This window comes from Acartia tonsa, chromosome 11, assembly GCF_053477335.1.
Source record: "Acartia tonsa isolate MP-2025a chromosome 11, ASM5347733v1, whole genome shotgun sequence".
NCBI classification, from domain to species: domain Eukaryota; kingdom Metazoa; phylum Arthropoda; class Copepoda; order Calanoida; family Acartiidae; genus Acartia; species Acartia tonsa.
Window position 1 is genome coordinate 21,733,633 of NC_137270.1, and position 21,126 is coordinate 21,754,758.

General features: G+C 30.0%; 1 protein-coding gene across 1 annotated transcript in view; it reads left to right on the forward strand.

Moving 5' to 3' along the window:
• The window catches only part of LOC145331188 (calcitonin gene-related peptide type 1 receptor-like), a 39,396-nt gene that overhangs the window by 1,307 nt on the left and 16,963 nt on the right, over positions 1 to 21,126 (forward strand). Inside the window, exons 3-16 of the mRNA XM_080175809.1 lie at positions 179 to 216; positions 868 to 919; positions 2,957 to 3,010; positions 3,548 to 3,622; positions 4,480 to 4,517; positions 6,142 to 6,303; positions 7,078 to 7,119; positions 7,822 to 7,945; positions 8,391 to 8,520; positions 9,912 to 9,998; positions 10,285 to 10,339; positions 11,522 to 11,579; positions 15,346 to 15,399; positions 16,485 to 16,512. Of these exons, the coding sequence (XP_080031935.1) occupies positions 179 to 216; positions 868 to 919; positions 2,957 to 3,010; positions 3,548 to 3,622; positions 4,480 to 4,517; positions 6,142 to 6,303; positions 7,078 to 7,119; positions 7,822 to 7,945; positions 8,391 to 8,520; positions 9,912 to 9,998; positions 10,285 to 10,339; positions 11,522 to 11,579; positions 15,346 to 15,399; positions 16,485 to 16,512 (997 nt within the window). The remainder of the gene's footprint in view (positions 1 to 178; positions 217 to 867; positions 920 to 2,956; positions 3,011 to 3,547; positions 3,623 to 4,479; positions 4,518 to 6,141; positions 6,304 to 7,077; positions 7,120 to 7,821; positions 7,946 to 8,390; positions 8,521 to 9,911; positions 9,999 to 10,284; positions 10,340 to 11,521; positions 11,580 to 15,345; positions 15,400 to 16,484; positions 16,513 to 21,126) is intronic.

A 21,126-nucleotide genomic window follows, 5' to 3' on the forward strand; every position in this document is an offset into this window, starting at 1 on the left:
ATAGTCGTGTACCAATCAAATCCCTTTCTGATATCTAAAAAATTAGTAGAAGAAGTTTTTGGTATATCTTATAAGATCATAATTCATGAAAAAATATTAATAATTTTTTCTCAAGTATTTATTATTCATAATTGTTTAAAGACTAAAAAATTAAATTTATATTTATTTTTATTTTCAGATTATTATCCTGTGCAGAGAATTTTAAACTACAGGAAAGTTGTTTTGAAATAAAATTTACAAAATGTTTCATTTTGATAAAATAAAATTTAATGGACATCAAATGGGGGCGATTCCAACACATTACCCCCGACCACTTAAAATGTATTGGGGGTAAAAACATTTCAGGGGGGTAAAAATCACAGTGATTCCTACTGAGAGTTTTACCTTCTTGATTAACCACTCCCTAATACAGCACATTAATTCTGTCTAGAATATGGTAAAATATCGGATTAAAAATATTGCATATTGTGTGTGTTGAACTATGTCTAAAAAGAAATTTAATATTTATAGAGTAATTGAAAATCCAGGTGCATTAGCATAATTGGTAAAATCTGTGCTTGCTTTTTTGTTAAGCTCTAAATGATGTTAAAAATAATACATTATGCTGCTATGTAAGGCGTGTAGCATCAATAGTAGGTGTTATGCCTTGACACAAAAACGGGTGGTACGATTAATTAGAATGCACACTCAGCACAGTTAGGATTTGCAGATAAAGGTTGTACAAAGTTGGTTGTCTAAAACTAATATACATCGGGGGCATGGACGCTTACACCGACTTTTGCGATTTTTCATTTTTTTCAAATTAAAATAATAACAAAGATAAACCCCCTGAGTAATTATGATGAAAAAATTAAAAACGAAGCATAGGAACACCTGCTAATGATCTTATCCTGCGTGGTCATATCCTTATTTCTGCGGAGTAATAACCTTTACTTTTAACCTAACCTAACCTTAAAACCTTAACCAGGTTTTTTAACCTAAAACTTGGGAAATAAACCTTACTAAAAGAAACATGAGAACATTTACATAAAATGTTTGTAGAAACTTTTAAATTGTAGATAAAAGGAAAGTTTTTTACACAATTAGAATTTGGAAGATTTTTGTTTCAATTCAAAATAGAATTTCATAACCTGTAAAAAACAGTGCTTTGACATAAGATAATGAAATAATATTTCACCCAATTTTTATGTGGAATTACTACCTTTGGTGGAAGAAAGGAAGGTTGAAAAGTTTAGTTGACAGTTATGCTTCTTTTTTTGTGGGTGGGGGGGGAGGCTCCTTCGAGTTTTCTCAAGGGGGGAGGTAAAAAAAGCCTTTAGGTGTAAAAAGTAAAGGGCTTCGCACTATTGCGCAAAGTGTCAGAAATTTTTTTCAAAGTTTTTAAACTTCTGGGTTTAAACTTGGGTGTAAAATCCTTATGGCAGGCTTGGGAGGGGGGGGGGGAGAGGTAAAATTAATATATTTCCCCCCAAAAATGGTGGTGCCTGCCCTCCCTTTGAATGTCTCTGCACATTCCATGGAGTTTGGAAAAAATCGTCATTGTTATCACAATAGAAACTCTAAATTCAAATTTTCTATGTATAATCTACAAAGATTCTGCCAAGTTTATGAAAAAAACAAAATTATACAACTAAAACTTTAATCTATTCTAATTTCTATCTTATGTAAATTTCAAAAATTGTTTTTTAATTTTTTTCCTTTTATGGTTTAATATGTTAAAAGCAATATTCTGCAATATGTAGGGGTACACTTAGCTGTTTATATCACTAGTCCCCAAAGATTTGTTGGTTCTACAACTTAGGGGACTTTCATTGAATTTTGATTGGTTGGTTCATTAAGTCGATTGTCCAAATGTAATAACTACAAATTGTACAAATTGAAGGGTAGCTTTGTGTGTCATCATTGGGAATGAATAGCAATTTATCGGCCGTTGTATTATCCCTTTAGATCCCTGACTTATTTTTTGATGAATGTTTTATTTTCAAATTATTGTAACTTTATTATTTTTCAATAAATCGATATAATATAAGGTATACTGTCTAGTCGTTTTATGACATCAATTATCGTTGAAAGGACAAATCCTATTATATAAAGTAGTAAGCGTTTTTTGTCTGTAGCTAAGGAACTCACTAACCGCTGTTCCGATATGGTTCTCTTTTAAAGGGTAGCTCCCCATAGATCCTGGGAAGGTTTATAACTATTTTGGGTAGGGTGTCAACACCTTCCTATGAGAAATCGCCCCTAGAAAAAAAATATCTTTTAAAATCTACAATTAAAAGTGAGAGGAAGTCGACGTTCCACCCTCCCTTCAAGGGAGCCACTAGTCCTTATACTAAAGTAACAGGATGTTTGTCTGTGTGTCTGTACCGAAGGATCTCGCTAACCGCTGAACCGATTGGGTTCTCCTTAACAGGGTAGATTCTCATATGTCCTGGGAAGGTTTTTACCTATTTTGGGGGAGGGTACCACCACCCTCCCAAGAGAAATCACAATAAAATCGAAAAAAATTTAAATATTGCCGCCGCATAGTGTCGCTAGCGTAGTTGCGCTGCGTAGAAGCGTGAATGTAACAGCTGATAACATAGACAAATTATATTTTCTCAAATTAGATATTTAAAATAAAAAAAAACATTTAAATGCCACTAGAGGCCTCTAGGGGCATAGCCGCTAGCATCTTTAAAGTAGCTAGATATGTATTTAAAAAGATTGGTACATAAAGTTTTATAAAATTTTCTTTCTTTTGTTGGCGTCTTGGTTGGTTGATTCAAACTGGCAGTCAAAGTTTTCAAAGTTTTCAACCTTTTATTTTTTTGATCCAACTATGTTTAGTATCTTTTAATTTATCATCCATTTTCTGTCAATGTCTAAAAGATAGTTTTAATCTGAGGAAAAGTTGAAAAAGAGGATTATTGTTTTTTTTAGAAAGATTTTACTTGTCATATAGAAATTAAAACAGCTCATTTTTCCAACAGGATGACCCAACCTACTGTCCACTTATATTTGATGCCTGGTAAGCTAATATTAATCAACAAGGATGAAAATATTCACAAATTACTGCTTTCCCTTACAGTGCCTGTCGAACACTGAAACCCTATTCTTAAGGGGGAGGGGTGTTCTTTTTTCTTCTCCTAAACTAACAGGGGACCCTACCAATAAGAGACATATACTTGCGGTGCCATAACCCTACAGGGCACCTTTAACCCCATACAAATTAACCTGACCTATAAAAATAAACAAACACACGGAAAACATTTTTTATTGGGAAACACTTGTCCTATCTTTAAGTGTGTTTATTGCCAGGGAGGGAGGAGACATTGGGCTAGACATTACACTAGTCTCAAAAGTTAAATATTAACGTTTTCTTATTCGTTGGCTTATCACCTTTGGGGACTTTAGTGAATTTTGATTGGTCAGCGTATTAAATTGAGTGTTAAAACATTTCAACCACTAATGTTAATCTAGAGTAATTTTGTGTATCATCATTGGGGATGTTCATAAATTTATCGGCCATATAGACTTATCCATTTAAATCTCTGGTTTATTGCAGGTCCTGTTTTAATGCGACACCACCTGGAACTCTCCAGAATTCAACCTGTCCAGCCTTGCAACAAATGAATTTCAGGTAAAAAATAATAATTTAGTTGGTAGAATATTTATATTTACTGTGACTAATAGTAAATAACTTGTTTTAATATATATGACACTAAGGTAAGGGGTGGGGGACAAGTCGACCCTTCACCTTTGCCAAATTCGGGGAGGAGGATAGGGAGCAGAGATGCACTCCTAAACCTTCCTGTTCCTTGGACCAATAAAAAGCTTCACTATATCGATCTGACTAGCATTTACTGAGATTCTAAGCTACATACAGTCAGACAAACATCTTATTACTATGACATAAAAATATAATGATCCTATAGTTTAACTGTTAATAATCCCTCTAGATTTAAACTATATTATGTTATGAAAAATATTCTTTTGAATAATTTCCTACAAAAATTGGAAATATTAAGAAGCTGCTCTTTCTCTTCAAAGTTTCATACAAACAGAAATTAAAATTTAATTAAAATAAATTTTGACACTTATCAGACTAATCTTCTATTTTGAAACCGTGAAAATATTTTATATTTGTTATACAAAATTAAAAAGTTTTAGAACTGATGTTAGTGAATTATTAATGAGAAAGTCTAAAAATTGCCAGTATGCAGTTTATAACTTTTATGTATTTTGTTTTATAATTGTGTTCTTTTCTAAAAATAAAAATAAAGTATAGCAACCGTTGAACTTTGTAGAAGCCGTCAGCGTCTATAATTTAATTTGTCTGTCAATCCGTAACATTTTTTTCGGCTGCTATTTAAAATTGACGGCTTATTTTTTTTGTAAAGATGTTGTTATCCTTGTTTATATTCAGCTGCAGCTGCTAACTAAGATGCAGCTATCTAGCCGTGGAAAGAAATCTAACATTTTTCTTTTCTTTTTTAGATCTCACAATCAAGCAGAGAAATATTGCAGTGAGGATGGTAAGTTAAAAATGTTTTGTAGAGCTACTTTATAATTTTTCATGATATCAAAATTACTCCAGCTGTATACCTATTAAAATGATTGATGGAAAAAATTGAGCACAAAATTGTGTACCACACAATCAAAATTTAATACAAGTACCCAAAGTTTTAAGCAAACCAATGAGATATCTCTATAAACTTTGGGGACTAAATTAATGTAATCTCCCTCCGTGGAAAACATGTCGATGGAGTGGGGTAAATATCTTGACCATTTTTTACTCATTGTCATGCACAGAACAGTTAGGACTTAAAGAAAAAATTCGTATATTTGTGGTAAGCCGAACGTTTCAGCTCACCGGTTGCGAGTTCGAGTCCAACGAGCCTTAGCCTTGAATTATTCTACCAAAACAAACTAGCAGGATTTAGTCATACAGAAATTATATATTTAACTGAATAATATTTACAATGGATGTTTACTATATATATACAACAGATTATAACAATAGGTTAGGTTTGAAGGGGGTGTGGGACACAAGGGCTTAGCCCACGGCGGTAGACAGTCTGCGGGGGTAGCTGTGGTAAAAGGGGAGGCAGCGCCTCCCGGTTGTATAATTGCGTGAGGGGCGCGTGATAGCTGCGTGTCCGTGCCCCTCCCCATATTTAGGCAGGCCAGTTTGACCGCTGGGCAGCGGGGTCACCGGCGGTCATGAGGTAAATGGTGATATAATGGGATTAGTGCAGAAGGCTTGTTATGATAAGTCACTGCGTAGCAATTCTGTAAACTGCCCGTCCGTCTGTTTGCCGTATTACCACATATTAAAGAATGTTTTTCCTCTGAGTCACGAGTTAATTAAACATATTTTGTAACAAAATTTAGGAAAACAAAGATCCCATTAGCTCAAGTTTATTTACATAAGTTTAAATAAACCAAATATTCGCTTAGATAATGATTTATATTTGGTTCTTAAGATACCAATACATCAAATTTTTAAATGCTTTATATTAAGAAATAAAATTTTGTATTATATCATAATATGTGGAAAATTAATACATTCTTAAAATAATGATACAAATAGTAAAATATTAAAATTAAGGTGGGTAGGGATAGTTTTTCTTGTGTTTTACTTTAGGTAAGGTTAAGTTTGGACATATTGGGTATTGGGATTAGGCATATCTAAAGAAGACGAATAAAGTAGTAGTCCCTCAATGACGTCATAGAAATGAGGGATGAGGAGAGGAGGAGTGGGAAAGAAAACTCCTAAAGAAGAGATGGATAATCCCTCGTTTTTATGATGTAACATGCGGATTTTTTGAGGGACTTTCTTGATCTTCATATTTAAAAAATTTATTTAAATTAACATATATTATTGTACAATAAGTTATTTTAGTGATCAATGTAATCTACAATTAATTAGCTAGTTATTGCTGCACTACTTATAAATATAGATGTCCTTATATATTTGATAATGAACTATCCTTATTTTTTATTTTTGGATGAAATAACTATGGACTAAATGTTTAGGAACTTGGTGGTCACACCCTGGATCTAATAGAACCTGGAGTAATTATACCAACTATTTAGGAATATGGTGGTCACACCCTGGATCTAATAGAACCTGGAGTAATTATACCAACTATTTAGGAACTTGGTGGTCACACCCTGGATCTAATAGAACCTGGAGTAATTATACCAACTGTTTGGACCTGGATGATTTGAAATTTAGACAACAAGTCAATACACTGACAATTACAGGAATAGTTTTTGCAATTTACCTGGACATAAAGAGCTTTTTTCTTAGCAAACGTGTCTTTTTTTATTTGTCTGTTTGTTAATATGTTCATTTGTATGCTTGTCTGTCTGTCAGTGTCCATGTACATCATTTGTTTTAAATTTTAAACAAAAACTTTTGTTGCTCTTTGGTTTTTCTGTTTGTGTGTTAATTTATTATTTATTTTATTTTTTTTTAATATTCCTTGTTTTGAATTAACCTTCTACAAGTTTGTCTGTCTATTTTTCCTTTCGTGTGTTTGTAGTTTTATCTCTTAGTTTGTCTGTTTTGCTGTCTTTTTTTCCTGACATGTTTGTTAACTTATCACTTAATTTTTCGATTAAAATGGCAATTAAATAAATAATTAATTTTAAACTAAATTGATGTAAAAGTTTTTAATGAATTCAATACAAACAGTTCTAAGAACATCCATAAGTAGTGAAGCACCAAAAAATAATGTATGAAAATACGAATAAAGTTATATAAAGGGCAGATATTCAGTGGTCATTAAATAAAGAAAGATTTATAAAAATTACCAAAAAAATCTTATTTCGTTTTATATTTTTATTTATCTATAATTTTATAGCCTGACAGTAAATTATACAGTGGATGCTCATTGGTTTAGGAAATCTTCACAAAAAATTTACCGACGTCTTTCTTGAATGGCTGCAAAAAAAATCATATTCAACCATAGCTTTACGGACTGATGGACGTATGTACAGTCAAAGTGAATTATTGAGTAGATTCGCTAACAGAAAATATTTAAATTTTTTTTAAATGTAAAAAATGTGAAACTATTTTGTTTACAGGATTATCCATTTCTCTTGTCTTCCTTTGTCTTTCATTTACAGGTAAAATTAATCTTTCTTTCTAATTAATTTCTTCATAATGTTATTCAGTTTAGGTAATACTAGGTTCAGATACAAAAAAAACGAAAGATTTAAGAATGAAAATTTAATAGACTTTGGATAGTTTATGATGCCTTAATGCAACCGATGGGTTTAGTTTACCAAACAGAGAATGAAATTAATCATTATACTATTTTATTATACAACCTTTGTCTGAAAGTCTTAACTGTGCTGGATAATGGGTTGCAACTATTTACGTGCCAAGGTATTCCCACTACTCTTACTAATTAGGTTTATAAATCAATAGTTTTTTAGGACAGCTTGCTTGTCCTGTGATTTTATTGTCAAAAAAAGTAAGTGGGTGGAATTTTTGTAGTTGATATACTATTTGATTTTAAAAGCAAACTTTAATAAAAAAACTCTTTTAATTATGAAAATTATAAATAGAATTATATTTAAGTTCAATGGTACAAGACAAACATACTATTTTATCCAGGGATCCTAAGGGATAAGACAATGTCCTATAAAATTATTTACACCCATAATTGTAATTGACACGATTGGATGATTTTCAATGACCCAATTGAGAGTCGGCAGAAGGACACTGCAATGTGGAGATACATTTATTTAACCCTTTTCCCCTCTAGTATTTTACTCTAATCTATTCAATTTTACGATACAATAATTAAATATTATGTGTTTTAGTGTTCTTCTGCTGCCGGTCGCTGCACTGTGGACGCGTGACTGTGCATATGAACCTGTTAATGGCTATGGCGCTGAATAATGTGATGTGGCTCATCTGGTATCATCTTGTTCTTTATGATACCAGGTATGTGCGATTTTAGTAGCGCAGCTACTCAGTAGTTATTATTGAAAGTCTGTATGTCCGTTTAGATCATCTATCCCACCCGAACACAATCAGGGCTCTGACCTTTACAATTGACCAAACCCAACCTAAAATAAACATAATGAATATTATTTTCTTTAAAATGTTTGAGGGAGCGCGCTTTAATAATAATCATATTTGTATATTTTTGTTAGGGTCAAATTGTATGTAGATTTTAGAAAACTATTTGATTCCAGTGAAAAATTAATTCATAACAATATAAGGCATTTAATAAATTTATTTAAGCTTAAAAATTGAAGACAACCTATAATCAGATCAATTTTGACTGTTATTTAGTATATCAACATGACGCTTCATAAGAATTGCTACTAGAAAACTATATCTACCAAGGTATACTGAACATATGTTATACTTGTTTTTATTTCAGTGTCTGGTCAGAAAATCTAGTTTGGTGCCGGGTTCTACATGTTATACTTATATACTTCACCATGACAACTTATTTCTGGATGCTTTGCGAAGGAACTTTTCTACAAGTTATTCTTGTCAATACATTTCAGGTATTATCAACTGTTCAGTAAAATATCTAGAACGGGAAAGCAAATTGATAAAATTAGAACTTGAATTATTCATTTGGCTTGAAAATTAACTTTTAAAATCTTTCTTAAATTATTGATATATTTCTTAAACATTTTTACTGTTAAATGCTTTGCTAAGGATAGATTGTTCAACTGTTTCTACGATCCGCTATTAAATGTCCTTGTTTTAAAACTTACATTTACCATTATTGTCTGTAGGTAAGATCTCGGATGTTCCTAATCCTACTGGGTTAAACTTTTCAGGGAAGCTTTAAAGATGACGTTGGTTGGTTTTAGGTGAAGACGAAGAAATTCGCTCAATATGACGTAATAAAAATGAAAGATTATCCATCTCTTTTTTAGGGGTTTTATTTCCCTCTCCTCACCCCTCATTTTTATGACGTCAGTAATTTGTTTGAGGGACTTTCTTTGTCTTCTTTTAGGTTATTTTTTTACTTCCCCCTCCCTCCCCTAGATGTAAGGGGCGAAGCAACTAGTAAAACATATACAAAGTTGGAAATAATCTTGTATTTTATGCTCTAGATAATTTGATTATTTATTTTCCTTCTTGTCAATTAGAGATTAATTTACTTTATATTTATACTAGCGGCTTCGCCTCTAGCCTCTAGGGGCTTTGCCCCAAGAGGTTTGATCAAACCAATTTTTCGTATTTTAGATTTAGAAGAAAAATTAAAAAAACATTTTTTTTGGGGGGGGGAAATTTTTTTTTTTGGGGGGGGGGGTAGTTGACCCCACTATTTTAATTTTAGTTTTAAAAAGATTTTTTTTTTTTGGGGGGGGTATTTTTCATTTTTTGGGGGGGTTGGGGGTGTCCCACACCCCAAGAAAATAGCTTAAAACCACCACAGGACCAGTAGGTATAATCACTGAAGAGTAGAGCCCAATCGGTTCAGTGGTTACTGAGATCTTAAGCTTCAGACGGACAGACAGACGGACAGACGGACAGACAGACGGACATACATCAAGCTACTTTGTATTATAGATATATTTATACACTTCGAAAACATGGGGTAATTTTTATTTTTTATTTGAAGAAGGTTGATTTATTCTAAGTAGATTTTCTATGATTTGTAGATATTATGCAAATTTTTATAGAAAGATAGATATATATTTAAATGATTTTATGCATGGATTGGTGCTTAATAACCTGGGTTGTCCGTTGCAAAAGCTAAAAATACAAATTACATATTTAAGTCAAGGTTTTAAGGTTTCTAGTTTTACTTATGTATAACATGATAAGTTTAAACAGAATGAAGGGCTTAGAAAATTTTTAGGGTATTTTCAATAAAATTATCGATTTATTTATTTTTATTTTGGTGTAAACGGATATTTTAATCCTTGTTGAACTTTAGGTTGGGAAGAATTTGATACGCGGATTATTATTTCTTGGCTGGGTAGTACCTGGTATTATCATTGTGCCTTATATCAACTTTAAAAAGGTATAGCATCCTTTATAGTAGGTAAGCTAATATAAAATTCACTTAATCTGTCCGTCTATCCGATTTCAAGAGTTGGTTGTCTGTACAATATTGCATTAGGTCATACTCTATTATGTAAATTTTTTTTAAATAGGTTGGGGGTATAAAATGTAGATTTAAAAATACATTTCTAAATATTTTTTGATGGATTTTACAAATTCCACCCATTGACAAATATTGTGCAAAATTGTTTTCGTGATGTTTTCGCCAATCTAAATTTGTCATTAACTTATTTATCTTTTTCTAGATGTTTGAGAATGAGAATTGTTGGATGGATATGGGGACTAGTAGATGGTTTCTAGGTAAGAAAATAAACGCGGCATAAATGATAAGAATGCGCTTTAAATTATGTTTCCCGCATTTTTACTCAATATTTGATCATTTCCTTCGGTACAAACAGACAGATATGTAGACAAACAGACATACATCATGTCACTTTTATTCATTTATTCAAAATCTATAAAAAACACAATTATGAAGAAACAAAATACAATTACTTTGTTTTTGTCAGTATGAATTTAAACAGCTTTGAATTATAAAAAATAAATGCTTATCTACTGGAATAAATTGATGTTACAACTTTGACAAAAATACACCCATTTTAGCTAGTTGTTCAAATGGTAGTACCCAATGGAATTGTCATTCTAAGGAAAATAAGACAAAAAAATAGAATTAATATTTCCTTATCTTATTTTTCCTCAATTATTTAATGTACATGTCTACATGTTCGTCATATAGTCGCACACATCCTTCTTTTTAAAAGCTTTTTTAGCTCTTCTGTAAATAATAATGTGTTTTAGATATTAAATTATCCTATTGACAAAAAAAAACCTTTTTTTATATGCGTAACATCTCTATTATTATATTTGCTATAAGAGTTCCCTAAAAGTTCAGAGTTACCCAATACCCAATTTAAGCCAACCTAACCTAAATTAAAGTAATAAACAATCAAACTACCCTCCTATCCCTTATTTTTAATTCATTTTAAAAAGAAGAAGGATAGGGTTATCATTGTTCAACAAGTTACTTTGCATGAAAGCGCCAAAACCTGTCTCATTTTTCACATTTTAACAACGAATATTTCCTATAGATAATACTAGCCGCTTCGCCCCAGCCTCTTTATTTTTTTAATTTAGATTTGAATAAAAGATAAACATTTTTTTTTGGGGGGGGGGGAGGGGGAATCGAAGCCTCCAACCCCCAAACCGCAATATTTTATTTTAGTTTTTAAAGAAATTGGTTACCTTCCCCAAAAATAGTTATAAACCTTCCCGGTACCTATGGTAAGTTACCCTGTTAAGGAGAACCCGATCGGTTCAACAGTTATTAAGATTCTTCGGTTTTAACAGACAGACATCGACCTACTTTGTATTATAGATATATTGCAAGATCTTGTATCATAAAAATTCAAAGTTGCGCATTCGTGCATAATTACCTCCCTGTTTACCCTTGTCTTGTTAATTGACACAATTGTATTCCCTCAGGATTGCCCGTGGCTGTGGTTTTAATTGTCAACACTCTCTTCCTGGGAAACGTCATCAGGTATAGTAATGGATGTAATATTACTTGGATCCATTATCAAGTGAACTCTGTAGCGGGCTAAAACCATCCCCCTATTTTATTCAATCTCTCCCCTCATTATAGATTAATTGCCTGACTAATAAATGCGAGTGGATATTACAACCTAAATAAATTGAGTCATTGACAACAGTTTTTCTCATGTCATAATATCCAATCCACGTATATTCTACATCCATTGGTACAGAGGAGATTATTACGTTACCTGGAGCAATGCTATTCTATAATATACTTTGTGGGATCATGGAAAGAAAACGAATTAGTGGGTTTCGTCGTAATTTCATAGTAGCTTTTGATAGGTTATGTTAGGTTAGGTTATTTTAATGTTATTGATTGCCCCGCAGGGTTAGGAAATTGGCTAGAAATATGAGAAAAGCTAATGTGAAAATACGACGAAACCCGCTACTTTGTTTTCTTTCCATGATCCACTTGGTGATTTAAAAAAAAATATTAGTGGCTGCGTCCTAAGAAACATTTTGGGAGAATGAAGGGTTACATCTTTAATTTTTAAAAAAGAAAAAAAAAATTACGGTTATGTTTTTTTTGGATGTTATAAAAAGTAGGAATGTTAACAAATTTTTATGCTCGTCTCTCTAAATAACGTTTATGTTTTTGGTAAGAGCATTATCAAGGGACCTGATGTGTTTCGTAATGCCATACATTATATATATAATCTGTGTGGTACAAAAAGAAAAGTGTACGAAACTGATTGAGTTTAATTAGTGTACTTTTGACTTAGAGAAAGCATTTGACAGAGTATAGTTTGTATGCCTTGTAATCAAATTTAATCTATATTTACACTTTTGAACATAAAAACAAAGTTGTGAAAATCAATGACATCTAATTTCATTTATTTTATATAATTTTTAAAAAAGCAAAGATAATTATCCAATTGATCTGATTTTTGGAACACTGATTCCTAGGACAACAAAGTACAATATTATAAGCGAAGCATCTTTTTAATCAAGTCCTAAAATGTTAGTATGTTCTTAAACATTATCCTGTATTTAAGCATTTTTTCAACAAATTTACCTACAATTTTTATTCGACTTTCATGCATTTTTGTTCTGATTATTCAGTTCTAACTCTCTACAAGCTTTAACGTTCGTCTGTCCTACCGTTTCAGTACTTCGCTTTTAGGGATGTTGTCATCCTTGTTTAATCGTAATGTTAAAATCAAAGGTAGAATTTTACACACGAATATTAATTTATCTATTGTTATCATTGTCTCAATTATCAAAATATCTCAAATGTGAAGTGAGAAATATTTTTTATCTTCAATTAACTATGCCAAATCCTTGTATCCATTACGGGAGAGGTTGTAGTATACATTGTAATCTTAGAATTTGATTGTTTAATAAGGATGACAACGTCCATAAACGGTATGACAGATGAACATTAACTCTTGTAGAGTGTCAGAACTGAATATACAAAATATACATTAGTGTGGCCCAAATGAAGGTCTAAATCGCTTTTCAATGTGCGTTAAGTAAAAATAGGTTATGCATTGTTTGTAGATTTTAGCCCTATAATTGATTTTAAGAAAAAATCTATCGCTATCTCGTCCAATGCATTTTTATTTTCATTCTTTCTTCCCCAATTAATATAGCCTTACACCGGATATAAAGCAAAACATCAAATTTTCTGTCTGTTTGTTTACAAACATTGAAATAAAATATTAAAATCACCAGGAATAAACATATAAAGAAAGAAAGTATTAAATTTTTTTATGTACAATTACAATAATTTGGGAAAGCTAATTCATACAGCAAAATCATTGAAGAAAAATAATTAAAGATATGCCTTACTCTTTATTCCTGGTTTAATAATAAACAATCAAATTATTTTTTGCAATATTAATTTTTTTATTAGTATCCTTTTTTTTTAAGTTGGATATGAGAATAAGTGTTTTACATATTTTTTTACCTTCATTTAATTTCTTATTAAAATAAATTGTCTCTTTATTGGCGACAATGTCTGTTGAGACATGAAATTTATTAAAAACTCTTTTTCCTATTTTATGTCTTAAAAATGTAGATTTTTTAGAGTTTTTCATCATTTCTCTTCTCATAAGACTAATAACTACTGTTTTAGTTCAATTTCTTACACAAATTATCAGTTTAAATAAAACAATGTTTTTAGACGTTTTTTGGAATTATTCGGCAGGAATGGCGGTTCTGTCTACTTTTTATGATTGCTTAGTATTTGAACTCTTGTTACATAATTTAAGATTGGCAGTTCTTTACTTATTTCTTGTTAAAATTATGAAAATATGAAGTTTTTGATAAAAAGCTTAAGATTGAAATTTCGAGATAAATTTTCATTGTAGAGAGGTCTAGTTTTCACTAAAAGGTCTACTTTTGAGCCGGTAACAACTTCAAGGTATCCGCAAATTGATATGGTAAAGATTTAAAAATTCATGTTTTTTTGGGCCAGTCTAATATACATATATATGTTTTGACAAAATCATACGGAAATTTGTTGCACAATTTCTTAAATACAGAATTCTGTTTAAGGACATATTTACAGTTTAAGGACTTGATTATATAGATGATTCACTTAAGATAGTGTACCTTATTGTAATAGGAATCAACTCCAAAAATCAGATCAATCAGATGATTATAACCCATAAAAAAAATTGTTCTTAAAAAGTTAAAAATCAACATGTTTAAAATGGATGTACGGACATTCTGGTAACGATTATAGAGTTGCTACACTTTCTAAATCGTACCTAACTACTACAGGAATCATCATGCAAAGTTTGAAATCGATAGGATAATTCTAACATGCTTAAATTAAAGGAAAATGCTATCCGTTAAGGACGAACCGACTGACCCTTATTATAGGAAATCTTTGCTTTTAAAAAGTATACTTTTATCTCCTTGTAATTGGTCAAATTATGTTACTACGCTTCCAATTTAGGTTAAGGTTGCATTTTAATTGATTAGGTAAAGAAGAACATTGTAACCTGAGACTTTCATTGGTCAACAGTACATAACTACTTCTAATTGGTTATAAAATACTGCAATATTATAATTCGTTTATGTAAATTAAAATGCGTCCTATTAAATAAAGTAGTATGTTTTTGTCCGTAGCAAAGGATTTCGCTAACTGCTAGATAGATATGGTTCTCCTTTACAGTGAATCTTCTTATAGGTTATGGGTTGGTTTTAGGATATTTGATTTTTTATAAAAAGTCAGGGTATGGTTTTAGGCTATTTTTCTGAAATTCTATTACTCTTCGAATGTAGAACCCCTAGATGATAGGGGAGTAGCCGCTAGTAAGTTAATATAGGAAATGATATTTTCGTTAAAAAATCGTACTTTTAGAAATTAGCTGATTTGTAAACTAAGAAGGTCATTCTTTGCAATGCAAAACTCTAGCCGCATATGGGTACAATTTCGTACAGTACATAAAAAAATAGATTAGCTTTTAAAAATAACGATTAGTTATTTACAGCAACGTATTGTAGACAACTTTCCGCGAAAAATAAAATAAAAATAAAAATATTAATTCCAGTTTAGTTGGCCCAGAGGCCAATTTTAACTAGTATGAAGCATGTTGTTTTTTGAAGAATTTTCGCAAATATTTTTATTTTTTATAGAATTGAGAAGGCTTGGATAAAGCAAAATATATATTCTAAGTTCTTTTTGTGTAGTATAGCTCTATGCCGCCGCGTTTTTTGAGACTTGTTTGATTTTAAGTTTAAAATTCAATTTTTATTTCTAGAATATTACGAGAGAAGATAAACAGTCAACAAAATCTGAATACATACTCTGCCAGGTAGAAATTTATATTTATTCTAGCGTTTGCGCCCCTAGAGGTCTCTAGGGACACTCGAAAAGGGAGGAAATTAATTTGATAACCCAATGTTTTCTTTTAGATTAAACAAAGAGTTTTAATTTATTTTAAAAATTGGGGGGGGGGAGGTCAGGTATTTTTTTTTTTACCAGGGACGATTTTTCTAGGGAGGGTGGTGTTACCCTCACCCAAAATAGTTATAAACCCTGCCAGGAACCATGAGAAGCTACCCTGAAAAGGAAAACCATAACAGCGGTTAGCGAGATCCTTCGTTACAAACAAACATACAGATAGATACTTTTTTTGTTACCCCTTTACCTCCTCCCGCAATGACGTCTATGGTGACCAAGCTTATCTAATCTTTTTTTTTAATTGGAGGGTGATATCTTTCCTTATATGTTAGTACTAGAGTTGGCTCGATATAATTATCTCCCTATTGGCTAGTTTTCTATATGCATATCTATTTCTCAATAAATCTATTTTCCTCACCCGGCATTACTATCTAAAAGAAAGTAAATATTTAATAATTTAAATGATTTTTAAAAGATTTTTTTAAATTATATTTTTTTCTTTACATTACCATCACCAAAGGGTTAATGATGATGATTACAATTTTATTTTAATATTTGAACACACAAAATGTCGCCACAATCGAATTCTTTTAAAACATAGTTTTCTTAAATTTATCATATTATAAATTTAAATTTTCTTTTTTATGATTAGAAATTAAATATATCAATATAAGGTAAATAGCAACATGAAATGAAAAAAATGAATTTATTTTTAATAAAGTAAAATAATGGGTCTTATCGTTCTGGGCAATGAGAGTTTATTATGGATTATTGGAGCACTATGAGTTTTAATCATATATTCCTTGGAAAACTTGAGCTCGTTTATAGACATTTATTTCCTATATAGATCTGACATGGATCTTGAAGCAATTAAGCAGGCCGTTTTGTACATGTTAAAAATTGGAAGATTTCATTAAATAAAAGTAATCGCAAATATACTTAGTAAATAATAATTGCAATCATTAATATGAAAATTAAGTTTTTTTTATTTTTCAGAAATGTCAGCTATGCCTTAATGCAACAGGTAAAATATTAAATTTTTACCTACTTATTTTTAGTAGCGAAGCTACTCTATACTTCGAAATGTCCGACCATTCGTACGTCCGTAACGGTTAGCTTTTTTTTATATAAATTTAGACATATCAGAATTGTCCCATCGATTTCAAACTTTGCATGGTGAATCCTATAACAGTTGAGTACAATTTAGTAAGCGTAGAATTCTATAATCGTTACCAGAAAGTCCGTCCGTCTATTTTGAACATGCTGATTTTAACTTCCGCAGTAACAGTAAAATTAGGACTGCGTATATTATACCTGAAGTATAAATTCTACAGTTTAAAGAGACTATTTGTGTATAATAATTCAATATTATACTGTAACACTTTTTAAATTAAAAGTAATAAAATTTAAGTATTAAAATTGTAGATAATTGTTGTGAATTAAATAAAACTTAATCTCTATGACGTAAATAATAGATATTACCACACTTGTAAAAATGTGATGTATTATTATAATATTTTGTATTTGTGGAGTTAGATTATAACCATTAAATAGATTACACTGAAATATAATATAGAAGAAAGTTTATTTTGTTACCATCATTAGCGGACTTTATTATAGATTGGCAACCCCATCGGTCAAGAATCAAGGAAAATTTCTTTTGGATTTGGTAAATTTTTGATTTTTTTTCAAAATTTTTTAGTCGGATGAATGGTAACTTTTAATTAAAGTAAATCTAAGTTATAATTTCAAAAGATATCTAATTAATTGTGAATAAAATTTGTGAATAAAAATCTAATTCCTTTTTTTAAACGATAATATTGTCTGATAAAGGCAAAAAGATAATACAAATAAAGTTTTGTCTACTAAAAATAGAGGCAAAAAGATAAAATTTAGTTACGGTAAATATACAAAAAAGATAATTTGGTCTGATAAGGACTAAAAGATAGTAAAAACAAAGTTTGTCTACTAAAATAGGGGGCAACAAAAATTAAATTTATGCTCCATTACGTTCTAAGGTTGATAATCAACATTTTTGAACTAGTTATTATTAAATTTGATGTAAAAAAGAAAACCTTTAATCAATCAATAAATCAAGATAATAATTTTTATGTTTATGAAGCAAATTTCTCATTTAAAATTGGGGAAAATTTGAAAATTATATATTATGCAGTTAAAAGATTAATTCAAGATAGATATAATTTAATAAGACAAGGTAATACAGGTATAGGAGATAGAGGTACAGCGGAGAATCTGGATAATAATTCATCATACAATAGACAAGAAGTAGATCAAGAAATAGCAGGTCCTTTCACATTTAGTCATTTTGGAATAAATAGAACTTTAGACAGGTTTCCTGAGTTTAGAAGATATTTAGGTGGAACGATAATAATTGGAAACAGTCAAATTGACAATATCTATCATTCTGATTCAGAATAAAGTTTTAAAAATATACGTCATCAAAATATAAAAATATTGAAAATTTCATGAAAATTGTTGTATAAAAGTGTAAATATTTAAAACACAAGTGTTTACACCGGACATACACTGTAATTATAGTAATTATATCATTTCATTAAAAAGTTGGGAAGCTGAAAATTTTTTAATTACCTAACATTTTTAAATTGTTAAGAAAATAATATTTTAGTTTTGTACTTTGGACACAAAAGAAAAGTCTAAATTATAAAACTAAATATAAAGATAATTAAAAAAAGGTAAAATAAAAGTTTGTATATTGAACACAAAAGAAAAGTTCAATTTATAAAGCTAATAATTATTGTTAAAGTAATTAAATGATAAAATTTTGCTTAAATATTCTTGGTTTATGGAAATTAAGAATTCTATGTTCTGAAATTAGAGGGCAAAATTGGACTGAAAAAATTCGAAGCTGTCAAATTACTCTTGGTTCTATAACTATTATAAGAATTAAGTTCAAACAAACATTGTAAAATTTTTAGGTAAAGGTAATTTTAAAAGATAATTAATGTTAATCTAAAACTTGGTAAAAATAATTTTGAAAAATAACTCTACCTGATTTATCTGGAAAGTCATCAAAACATTGTTCCTGTTCAGATTTCATTAAAATCTAAAATAAAGATAGTCTCCACCAAGAAAAATTGTTCCTGAATTATAATTTGGTAAGCTAAAAATAAGGAAGGTATTAATCAAAATAAAAACTTTCAACGGTAACCAAATTTTATTTTATAATACACTGTAAAAAACATTTTCCTTAAAACATAAAGGTAAAGAAAATAAAAGATGTCGGACACAGAACAACAAAATGATCCTTACTTTGCTGGTGCCAGGCGAAGAAAGTTTAGCAATTGGTTTATTAAAAATAAAGAAAAATATTTAGAAAGGCTACAAAAGTATAAAGATAACTTGGAAAATTCTAATGGAGAAGATTATAAAAGTGTACGTGAAAACCATGTAGATTTTAATACAGAAACAATGGATTTATTGCGCAACAGAGAAGCAGAAAGTTATGTGACAAATTTTACAGAACTTACTGATGATATTTCACTTAGAAATCTCAGGGATGAAAGGGATAGAGAAATGAACTTTGAAAGAAGCAATTTTAATCACCATAAAGATAATTCTAATCAATTTAATTTTGATAGAGAAAATTTTAACACAAATGATCAACATCAAAATCAGTGGGGTGAATTTAGAGGTTTTAATTATAAACAAGAACAAAGATATCCAAAAAATGAAAGATATTTTGAAAGAAATGAAAGAAATTTTAGACAATCCAGAAAAGATAATTTTCAAGAAAATAGAGATTCTTATCTAAATAAAAAATATATGGATGATTTGCAAAAGAAAATTGATAATCTAAATATGGAAATAAAATATTTAAAACGGAAACCAGCTAGGGGTGAGAAATTTGAAGCTAAAACAGTATATAGATCTGCGGAAAACAGGGATTCTAGCCCTGCGGGACTCTGGTTGACCCATGCAGCAGAAGCTGTAGAACTATTAGAGGAATACTTAGTATCAAATCAAGCAGAAAAACAAAAAATGAAACAAAATGTTATTAAACAATTATCAAAAATTGGTAAAATACAAACATTGGAAAATAAATATAACTCATCAAAGTATTATAATTGTGATGATTTCACACCCAAATTTATAGATACAAGTCTAAGATATTACAATGTTGAGAAAGTTAGTGATAAATTAAAAATTATAAAAAATCAACTCCTCTCACTGAAAAATGTAGGACTGATCGATTACATCGACCAGTTCGGTGAATTCGACTTTGATAGCTTTTCACAATTCGAATTCAATGCGGTTTTCCACAATTCTCTCCCAAGGGATACCAAAGACAGAATTGAATGCAAAAATATAAACCCAGCAAAATTGACTACCAAAGATTATCTTAACATTGTCAGTGACATTGTTAACAACGGACGTATAGCAAACCATAACATTGATTATATGCTTGAAACATTTAAAACATCCAAAAGAAACATAGAGGATATTTATGATGAGTATAGAAGGAAAATAAATAACTTACCTCCTAATGTTATGTCTGCTAGTGAGAAAGAAAGAAGAATACATTCTCAAATGATGAAATATCTACCAACTCAATTATTATCTATTTTAAGAATAGAAGAAGCTAAATTAGGTAGAAATCTTAATAGTGAAACACTCCATGATTTCATATTGCTTAATAGGGACCAAATAAACAAATATCTCAGATTTGTTAACAAAACTACAATGACAAAGAAAGTTCCAATAAAAAGGATAGATGAAAATGAGTTAGAGGATGATAATACTACGGAAATAAATTATGAAATAGAGGAGGAGTATCTTACTGCAAGTAGTGATGAAGAAGATGAAGATTCCAACGTTTTAAAAGTAAAAAATGAGCCTAGGCCATTTAAAAAATGTAAAATATGTAAGAAAAACTATCATACTCAAGACGAGTGTATATTTAATCCCGATGAAAATAAAAGACAAAAAAATCAGCAAAAACTAAAAATTAGAAATTGTCTTAAATGTAAGGGCCAGCATAAGGATAGTAACTGCGAAATATTTAAGAAACTATTGGTTTCTAAACCGTGTGAAAGGTGTGAAGCGGCAGAAAAATATGAATACCACCATACCCCAGAAGAATGCCTAAAGGTAAATTTTTTAGAGAAAATAAAAAACAACCAATAAAAGATGAATTCAATGAAAAATGGTATAAAAAAGTTGAAAAATTAATTAATGATAAAAATGACTCAAAAAATAAACTAGAGCTAAAAAATGGTTGTTTTTCAGAAAAACTTATAGTTGGAAAAGTAAATGACGATAATTATAAAAAATTAGGCCAAAATTATGCTAATTATGAATTATATATTAATATGATAAAAAATGAAATGATGCACAAGTGTTTAAGTAAATTAATAGGGTATTTGAACCTTTTTAATTTAAAGTACAGGTGTTATCAATGTAAAAATTATGAAAATAAATTCAAATCTTTAGAATATTTAAATTTAATAAAAATTAAAAATGATAAACAAGGACAAAACCATCCATTAATATTGAATAAAATAAATGATTATCCAATGGAAAAAATAAAATGGATAAAAATTGAACCTGTTTGCGATGAAAGTATAATCAAGAAAGATAATAATAAAGTATCCTGTAT